A 10415-nucleotide genomic window follows, 5' to 3' on the forward strand; every position below is an offset into this window, starting at 1 on the left:
GATGTCCGGGAGGACAAGGGAGCACTTCAGGGGAGGCTGAATTGCAGCTGCAAAATGAACAGAGCTGAGAGAGAAGAGGTGAGCCATAAAGGGGAAAAAGGCTCTTCCCTTTCTGGCATTCCTTCAGCAGTGGTGTCAAGGCTGTGCTGAATCTGACAATCTGAGTCCAAATCAGGCCTTTCCTATGAAGAGTGAGTGCATGCATCCCCACATCCAGGCCATAGGCAAGGCACAAACAACAAATCACAGAATCATAGAAATGTTTTGGTTGGAAAAGACCTTTAAGATCATCAAGTCCAACTGTTAACCTAGCACACTGCCAAGGCCCCCACTAAACCATGTCCCTAAGTACCACAATTACACAACTTTTAAATATTTCCAGAGCTGATGATTCCACCAGTTCCCCAGGCAGCCTGTTCCACTGCCTGAAAACCCTTTCAGTAAAGATATTTCCCCTGATATCCAATGTAATCCTCCCCTGGCACTATTTGAGGGCATTCCGTCTTGTTCTATTGCTTTATACTTGGCAGAAGAGACTGACCCCCGCCTTGCTACAACCTCCTTTCAGGTAGTTGTGGAGAGCAATAAGGTTTCTCCTCAACTTCCTTTTCTCTGGACTAAATATCCCCAGTTCACTGAGCTACTCTTCTTAAGACTTGTGCTCTAGACTCTTCACCAGATTCATTATTCTTCTTTAAACAAACTCCAGCACCTCAATGTCCTTCTTTTAGTGAGGTGCCCAAAACTGAATGCAGTACTTGAGGTGCAACACAAGGTGTCCTACTGGAGTTACCCATGGTCATGTAGGTGAAGGGCCTAGGGTTCAAGATACATATTTACTGCACAGGTCACAGATAATGGCAGTGCAGAGACCTCATGCTCATAGGGCTGTATTTATAGACACATAGAATCATAGAATCATAGAAATTTAGGGCTTGGAAGAGAGCTTGAAAGCTCATCTAATCCAACCCCCCCTCCCGCCCCCCACCAGAGCAGGGTCACCTACAGTAGGTCACATAGGAACACATCCAGGTGGTTTTTGAATGTCTTTAGGGAAGGAGACTCCACAACATCCCTGGGCAGCCTGTTACAGTGCTCTGTCAGCCTCACAGTGAAAAAAAGTTCTTCCTTAAATTTATATGGAGCTTTATCACCATTGCCCCTTGTCATATTGTTAGGCATCTCTGAGAAAAGCTTGACTCTATCCTCCAATGCTCTAGTGTCAGAGTTCTGTCTCTATATGTTTTTACATCAATAATCATGTTTCTGCATATGAACTGAGGTTTTTCTACAGAGCCAGACTGGACTCATCAGCCAGTGTGATAGCTGAAGCAGCACAGGCAGAGTCTACAGCACAGCTTTGCAACCCAAAACCATCATAGAAAGCCCTGGCTCTCCTAATGGTGAAATGGCCTTGCCCATCCAGTGGACATTTCAATACCACCTTGAATCCATGTTTGTGGCAGTCCCAGGAAGGTCTCACCCGTGGTGTAATAGTGTAAGAAAGCTCTGCTGAAATATCCGGAGTTCTTCTTTCAGCACTTTTGGGAACCTGTAGGAGCACAGGGTGAGAGGTCTTGGGCTAGGTACTCCAGTTTAAAGGATTGTGCCTGGAGCACAGGTTGTCATCCCTTCCAAGGCTGACAGGCAACTTCTCCCTGCACAATGTGCAGGTCCCCCCCAAAAGCTCACTCCCTCTCATGCACCTCCTGGGGTGGATATTTTAAAAGACCAAGGCTGATCACCACAAAAAAAATGGACAATTTTTTATCTGTTCCCCTTGCAAATATCTCCACCTTATATGAGCATAGTGTTATTCAAAATAGATTCAGCATTATTTTTTCTGTTTATTTAGGTTAGTTTAAATGGTTACATTTGAACATGAAAAAACCTTCTTCTCTGCTAAATGCCAGAAGGGTTTGAAGCAGCAAAGAAACAGCCTTTAAAATAATGTACTCCTCTGGGGTTCTCTTCCACTTTATCCCTCTTTCAATACATTCTGCATCCTATGGGGGATAAAATGTCCCTAATCCAAGGGTGCTGTCATATTTAGGCATCTTAGGACACTCAGAAGGCACTACCTCCCTGTATAACCAGTGCTGACAACTCCCCCCTCTATCACTGCAAAGCCATTGCAAAGGAAAGGGGCCTCATGAGAGGGCTTCTTTGAGCACTTGAAGCAGAGCTGGAGATGGGGACACCAAAAAATGTAATTGAAGTGGCATAAAAAAAAGGAAGGTTACTTAAAAAAAAACCTATGGTATAGGTTAATAAGAGTAGTACATAAAGATGTACAGAGTATGCAAAATTAGAGCAACCAAGGTTTTGCTATACATTTCTAGGTAATTACACCAAGAGATTATTGTTTTTAATATTAGTTTCATGATCTTGGTATGAATGATACTCAAACAGTATCAACTCAGGCAAAACAGCTTTTTTTCAGTTTCAACCCACCTCAAAAAGCCATTCCCCTCTATCCTCCATATGCCTCCTCCCCAAATATTTAATTCTCATCAATTCTGTGTGGCTACCTTACAAAGAGGCATTACACTGACCAGATAACTAGTCAGTTTGCTACACAATATCAATTTTCTTTAGCATGGAAATAAGAAGTCACCCACCAAGAAGTACTGTTTAAAATGCAACTTATTTGTACTATTTAAAGGATATATGCACAAGCTAGGTTGTTCTGCAAGAAAATCTACTTTCAAAATTCCTCTGCTTTCAAAACCCCGAGCATATAACTTTTTCCCATTTCTCAGTCCTGCTGAACAGCTATGTTACACTGCTTTGGCTGGACTTATTGTTCATGTAAGCCAGCATTAAGGGACACAGAATCAGGCATGTGCCATCAATAATCTTTAACCATTCTCCTTGAACATAAAAGACAACCATGAATCCTGTGTTCTCAGTATCAATGTAGATTTACTGCTGCTGTCACTCACAACCACAGTCAGAAACAGAGGAGCTTGGAAAGCTGCCTGAAGATTAGTTTGAAAGACTTCACCCATGAGATGAAACTATCTCTTTGTAGTACAGTTACCTTATGGGTCCTGTTATATTGAGAGGGGGAAATACAGGCTACTTTCACACTGAAGAATATGTGCTGAGCAGGTCTGAAAATTCTACATAGACACTTAAGTGAGAGAAAAAAAAAAAACAAAACAAAAAAACAAGAAAAAGGATACAGAGATAAAAAAGCTTACTTCAAAGCACTAAAATGATACCATTTTGCATAAGTATATGTCTATTGAAAAGGGTTCCAGCTGGTATGCTTAGATTAATGTTATTACCCACCATAAATACAATGGAAACAGCTGTACTTGCTATCTTCCTAAAGGATGATTCTAACATTAAAGCTCCATTGATTTTCAAACTACAAATACAAGAGTAGTACAATAGTAGGTATGAAACTTGTAGACTTTCAAATGCCTCTCCATCTTTGGGTCTTCTAACAGAAATGTGACTCCTGAACTACATTAGGATCATGATGCAGAAGTCTTTCAAGCTGGCAATACCATTCTGCTTTGCTTTTGCTCCATTCCACTCCAATGGACAAGTGCTGATCTCCTCCCTCTTTAATCTAAGGAGCTACGAGTAGACATTTTACAATGTGGACCAGTCTAGAAGGACATTTAGCTGGTTTGTGTGAAAGATATTGGATAAAATACAGAAATAGCTTTCTGGACACCCAAGATCTTCTCTCTCCATGGCTTAGCTATTGCATTAAACTGCTTTTATCCTTGCTTATATTTGCTACCTTAGCCAAGCTGTACTCCAGGAGGAAAATAAATGCTTTAACCAAAAAGGGAGATTAAAGCTCAAGTGAGAGAAGGAAGTAGACTCCAAAAGGTATCATAACTTAGAAGCTGTTTTGAAAAATATCATATCTGGGTTTAAATGCCCTCAGACTGGGACAAAGCTTAACTCAGGTCTTCATTAGCTCTGCTGGGGACTCAAGTCACAGATACAGTGAGTTATGAGTTGGACAGCTCTCATTTCTCCAGATGGATTGTAAGAACCACTTGGATCTCTATTCCCAAGGTGCTGGTATCTACCTCCTGGATTGCAAGTCCAGAAAGGTAGGCGACACCTCGTAGCAGTGCTGAATGTAGCATTGTCAGAGAAGGACACACACATCAGAAGGTAGCCTTCACACATCAGCCTGCCAAAGTGACTACCTGATTATGTCTGCTAAGAGCTGTCTTGCCATTCTGTAAGCTGGCTGGTCCTCAATCAGCTCTGAATTGATGGTGCTATATGACATTACAGCCAGCACAACTCTGAGGCAAGACTAATAAGGCCTTGATGTTAAAACATCTGTGTTGTTTCTAGCTTGCACAAATTATCAACAAATTGACCACACATCCAGCTGCTAAAAGCCACATAGACTTTCCCTTAGGCAACTCTCCTCTGAAAGCGCTGCATCCTTTCTTTTCCTCCAGCATCTCTGCTTTGGATCAATGAAAACATGACATTTTTAGGAAAAAAACCCAACACATTTCCTGATGGAGGTGCTTATGTATAAAAGTAGAGGTACAGAGGGCTAAGCAGTATATGTATACACCCTGAAAGGTGTAGAGTTTGAGACACCATGGCAACCTGGCACAAATGTGAGGGTCTGAGAGGAGAATGACTATGAGACTAAACAAGGTGGCTTTGTCTGTTAGTCATTACTATCCTGTCTCTGGGCCTGGGGTGGTAATTCCACCTCACAGCTGCAGCAGAATATAGCTCTGCATGGTGGAGATCTCCTTCTGTTAACCTTTGGGATAAGAGATATGATAGTTTTCCATAGAGTCCCAGAACTAAGGTGATTTTTTTCAGCAATGGAGAAAAAATGGATTAGTGTCTGAAGGCCAAAAGAGTAAAGGGTCACCTGTGGATGTCTCTCTGCTAATATATAGTAATTAAGATCTATAACATAAGCATTCATGCAATACACTGGAAGATAATAAACTGAGACTAGATGAAAACTGGTATTTGCACATGACATCTTCTAGTCAGTAGCCAGCAATTAGCAGGTTACAATTAATCTTCATTTTATCTTCTGGAGGGCATTGCAAAGGATCCCCATCTCACCTGCAAAGGAAAGAATCAGAGCAGTTAATCCTACAGCTTGTCCATTTCTAACTCTCCAGTATATGTTTACCCTTTAGATGCATTCTCTGAAAGAATAAGGTGGCCAAAATGCTGTACTGGACACACTTTTTAGGGTCTTACTGGAATAAGGTTTGCAGTCAGCCCTTTGCCTTCATCAGCCATACAAGGATGGCTCACAGAATCAAGGACTTTTAGCAGCATAGCCAATGTTGGGGGAAACTATCAGGAGAAATGCTAGAATGGCAAAAGGAAATGTGATTAAAAGCAAGTTTCCTTTTCTGCCTTACTGAGAACAGGGAGAGTCACATGCCAGAATTCATCTCACAGTCCTCTGGCCTTTCCTAGCCACTAAAACTGGGTATTTCAGAGGTAACAAACTACAGTCATTTTGAAGCCTGACTAAAATTAGGAAGAAAGTTTTGTACCAGAAATGAGATGTATGCTACTTGAACTCAGTCAGGCTCAGAGCATTTCATGCAACCCTATGAAATGTGCTTTGCAGCTGCTATTTCTTATCCAAGTTTTGAGTAATTCAAGGTAACAAATCTGTAGTTTCTTACTGTTGATGGTGTCAGCTAAGTTCTTCAGCTGCTTTGCATTGTCCAAGACTTCAATCCTCTGGGTGTAGGGATTGTACCGAACAGAGAAAGGGCGAGGGATCGTTTGAGCAAATTTACTGTGGCAAAAATACAAAAACAGACAGAAACTTGAAAAGCTTCTTTTTCAGTAACTCACTATTTTTTTACGTGTGCATTTGATGAGGGAAATAAGAAAATCTGTGAAAGGAAATAACTGAAATAATTCTGAGTGATCTGAGACCTACAGCATTCTGCAACACACTCGAATCTGCATTTGTCCTTACTGTCTTTGTTTTTTTCCAAAAAGGACTAATTATGCTATTGGCATGGCAACACTGCTCCTGGTATAGGGCAACAATGTAGCTATTGGGATTTGCCAAACTTGAAAAACGTGTTTTCTCTTCAGTAATGCAAAATATAGGAAATCCTGATCCTAGTTATAGGAAAGTAAGATCAAGTAACTATGTCATTCTGGTATACCAAGATCAAGCATAATGCTTCTGGCATGGCTGGTAGCAGCTTCCAGGTCATTGCAAGATAGTGGACTGAAGCAGCATTCTTGCTACCCCCTATTTGCAGCCTTCCCTTCTGGAAAATAGTTAATTCTATTGCAGAAACACAAAGATTCTGGTATCTTGGGAAAACATTATTTGCATAACCACAGAACTGTGAAAAGAAGGACTCTGAATGGGATTAAATGGTCAGAGCTATTGTTCCAGGCTCCTTGTAGATCCCAGCAGGATACTGGCTTACATATCTGCTTCAGATTACTGAAATTATTGCTGAAAGAGGAAGGAAAGCACGCAGGAGTTGATCGTGGAGCCCCACTACACAGGCTGTGACTCAGCATGGTAAATCCCACATACCCAGAATACTGCAATATGCTGGATGCCAGCCCCACGTTGGTCCTTCAGCTTAGCCCTAATTATTATCAGCTAGTGCCATTGTCTCAAACAGTGTTCAGTGTGAGAAGACCACAAGGTGTGACAGTGAAAAAAAAGTCATTTTTCTAAGGGGGAAGATACATATTAGAAGATTAGATGCTTGATCTCAGTTGAAGGTTAAGATTTTTGTTAGAAGTTGAATGCCTTAAGCTCAAATATTTTAGATCATCCTGAGAATCATTTTTCAGGCAAGTTTTCCACTACGTACAAACACATATATCCAGGTGCTAGTCATGAATATGGGCACTGGACCAACCTTCAGACCACTATTTTAATTCAGCTGGTTTTCCAATTTGCTTGTTGAAACAATCAAAAGACTATTTTTATAGAGTAAGGCAGAATCTTCCATTTTCTCAAGGAACTTGCTACTCAGTTAAAGAAGTAGACAGAGAAGATAGAAACAGTGTGTAGGATATTAATAGCCCAAACCAGAACATTAGGCCATCTTTCTCAGTTATTACTCCAGAAAAAAGGGCAGAAGGACAGGCTGAAGGTTTATGGTGACTGAGGAACCAGCAGAGGAGGTAACTGTGAAGACTTTGGAGCTGGGGAGTATAAGATATCAGAATATCTTGGGTTTTGGTATGTGTTTATCTGTAAATGGAAGAAAAAAGAGACTGTAGGTCTGGGACAAGTCACTGTGTGGCATCTCCAACTGAAAACTTTGTTGAGTGTAAACCAAGGCTAACCCCTAGTGGCTTGGCTGACATCCAGAAATAGTTTGGTGGGTTTTTTAAACAGAAATAGAAGTATTGCTGTGAGATGGAACCTAAGCTGAACCTCAGACAAAGTCTGAGCCATTCCTGTTTCAAGAACCAGAACTGAACCTGAACCATTATTTCAAAGCCTTGTTGGACTGGAACTGAATCTGTATTTCAGTCACAGATGACTGAAAGATTTACTGTGTAACCCTGTAGTCTTGTAAACACACTGCTGGTAGCAAGCTGGAAGCTCTGTACTAGGCTAACCACACAGGCCTCAGGACTGGATTTATTAGGCTTGCTTGCAGTTTTGTTTAGCTGTAACAGTAATTGTCTAATGACCATGCAGCTATTACCTAATTTGTTCTAGTTTTTCTCAGTTCTGAATAACTGTGTTCTACAATGCCTTTCATTAGTAACTTTTATATAGGGAGGAATAGTAAATAGTTGTGCTGTACAGAGTGAACAAAGCCTAAAGTAATGATGCAGCTTAAAGGAATAGTATCATGGGCTAATACAGAGGCCCTGAAAGTGCAAGTTTAGGATGCTGTAGATTGTCCCTGTGCTATCAACAGCTCCCCACTGGCCAGCTATTGATGTTAAAGCAAATTTAAGAGTTTTAGGGAAAAAACAAACAAACAATCACCAAAACAGGTTTAGAGGAAAGAAAAGGGACAAAGAAAAAATATGTAACTTAAATTGTAGTCAGAAGTAACGTAGATTTGCAGACCAATGTAGAAAGAGCAAGATATTAGAAAACATATAAATGCCCTTGAGATGAGGAAGAAGAAAGGAAGCATCAACTATATCCACCTCCACACAAAAAAGAGGAAGAAGGCCCATTCATTAACTTCACAGCCCTGCTCTGAAAATCTGAAGATGCTGATTACTTGACAACTCTACCCTCCACCACCAGAAAGAAGCTGTTGATTTAAGACCAAAAAAATGTGTAAGGGATACCTTCAGAAGAAAAAGAGTAGATACTAGGAGATACTTTTTTTTTTTTTTTTTCTTTTTTTTTTTTTTTTTTTTGTGAGAACTTATAAATGTAATTTTGGTAAATAGATTTGTTTTGCATTAATTACCTTACTTTCACCATAAGTGCTAGTGGCGCTGCATTGGAAGAAAATTATTTTTTTGTTTTAGAGATGAAACTCTTAACTAGACTCATCACAAAATTCATGTATAACGTGTGTGTTCCCCGTACGTATGTGACAAATGCTCATGGTCTTTAAGCACTGCACAACTTTCTTTAATGCATCTCAAAACATTACTGTCAACCCAAGTCTTGATATGGTAATTGGATCCATTGTATTGGAAGCACACAAGAAATTGCATCTTATAAGGAATGGCTGGATTACCTTAGCTTGTCTTTTGCATCTTTAAAACTTTCAGCAACGTAGTAGACAGGCTGGAACTCAGTCACAGGGTACTTTTGCACAGAAGTCTTCTCCAGGACAAGAGGCTGAATCTCAGGCTTACTTGATAAACAATACTGTGAGCAAAGGGACAATAGATTTATTGCAGTTAAAAAGTGTTTGCATTTGCTGAGAAAGAAAGATGGAGCTACTGATGGAGCCACCTAGTTTCAGGCACGAAAGTTTCCTGTGGAAAACAATGGCAACTAGGAAAGAAGCCCTATGAGTTCCTTGTGTATTAGAGCTCTTCAGTGGAGTGCAACCTTTCATGCTATCTAAATCCACGATGTATGAAGCAAAATAAGGATCTGAAGACTTCTGAAGAGAAATTTCAGCTATTACAAACACATTTGAAAAGCTCTTTTTACAGAACACACCTGCAGCTCCCCAAATGAAGACAGCAGCCCTGCACCATAGGCCTTCAGTGAATCACCTTCCTTACACAGTCCAAATTCCACCGTAAACCAATAAACCTAGCAAGAAAATGAGACAGAAACATGTGATTCCTTATGAAAAAGATCAGGTGCAGCTCACTGATTTTAATACATTTGGAGTTTACTTTTCTATTCAAAATCATAGAATCAGCTGGGTTGGAAGCCGCCTCTGAGATCATCAAGTCTAACCCTTGCTACCTTGCAACCCAAATGCTACCATGTGTCAATGGTATAAGTTACATAAATGTCCTCAAAGACCGAAGTCCTTAACCTGGAAGGGGCACGGTGCTAGGCTCAATGTGCCTGCAAATCAGTCCAGCTCCCTGACAAGCACAGTTGTGTTTTACTATGCTTATATTTGTCAGTAGAGCAGAAACAATGAAACTATAGCAATAAAATTTCATTTTGGCTGGCTAACTCTGTTGAAGTTTGAACCTTATTTGATAGAAGTTTGTTCTATTTCACACAGAGGGCATCTAGCTGCAGCAGCAAGAGAAGGAATGGGCTTTTGGTGCAATATTGTTGGAAGATGGTATATGGCTGACCTTGACTTCTTGGTCTGTCATTTTGAAGGGGTGCATAGTCTGGCTCATCTATCAGAAACAGCACATATTGTGCAATGCTTTTCCCAGGTGAGCTGGGACTACAGACACTAATCTCATAATCATATCCTTGTTTTTAGTTGAAGTGTGCAATTCTGTGTCTCAGTGGTCTCGGAGCAGGACTCAGATGTACCCCACTGACTGCAGAGGACAGTACCTGCCTGGCAGAGTGGAATAGAAGGGACACTCACAGGTAGAACTAATGAAGCTGCCTCCTTAAATTTCCTGTGGGGATGTAGTAATATGTAATCTCTTCTTGCTCAATATGTTTGTGCTGGAGGAAATCTTGTCTGGGCTTCTGTGTTTAATCACAACTGTCACTTTGAATAAGAGGTGCCAAAGTTATTTTCCTTTAATGCAACTGTTTCAGGGTGGGGTTCTCCAATCATGGACTTCACTCTGTTCCCATTCAGCTCTATGGGAGTTCTATCAGTGATTTCAGGGGCAGCAGAATTAAGACAACACAGGGTGCTTTGGAAAACTGAGCTCTCATTTATTAAATTACCGTAGCAAGTTTCTCGATGAAATCATCCGGAGCTCCCAGAGATGCCAGTCCAATTTCCTGTAACAATAAACCATTATTCTTCAAGCTGTTTATTGCAAACATTCTTCCTGTCTTGTCTTATGTAATTTCT

The 10415-nt window shown here is 40.6% G+C and overlaps 1 protein-coding gene across 4 annotated transcripts in view; it reads right to left on the minus strand.

The window, feature by feature from the left end:
- Nucleotides 1-1827: 1827 nt before the first annotated feature.
- Nucleotides 1828-10415, minus strand: part of PAH (phenylalanine hydroxylase) — a 48871-nt gene continuing 40283 nt past the window's right edge. For all 4 annotated transcript variants that reach the window (XM_071728212.1, XM_071728204.1, XM_071728193.1 and 1 more), the window contains 5 exons: nucleotides 10286-10342; nucleotides 9122-9217; nucleotides 8688-8821; nucleotides 5664-5779; nucleotides 1828-5082 (listed from right to left, as the gene is read on the minus strand). In XM_071728212.1, the coding sequence (XP_071584313.1) occupies nucleotides 5039-5082; nucleotides 5664-5779; nucleotides 8688-8821; nucleotides 9122-9217; nucleotides 10286-10342 (447 nt within the window). In that variant the 3' untranslated portion in view covers nucleotides 1828-5038. The remainder of the gene's footprint in view (nucleotides 5083-5663; nucleotides 5780-8687; nucleotides 8822-9121; nucleotides 9218-10285; nucleotides 10343-10415) is intronic.

This window comes from Heliangelus exortis, chromosome 1 (genome assembly GCF_036169615.1).
Source record: "Heliangelus exortis chromosome 1, bHelExo1.hap1, whole genome shotgun sequence".
Taxonomy (NCBI): Eukaryota; Metazoa; Chordata; class Aves; order Apodiformes; family Trochilidae; genus Heliangelus; species Heliangelus exortis.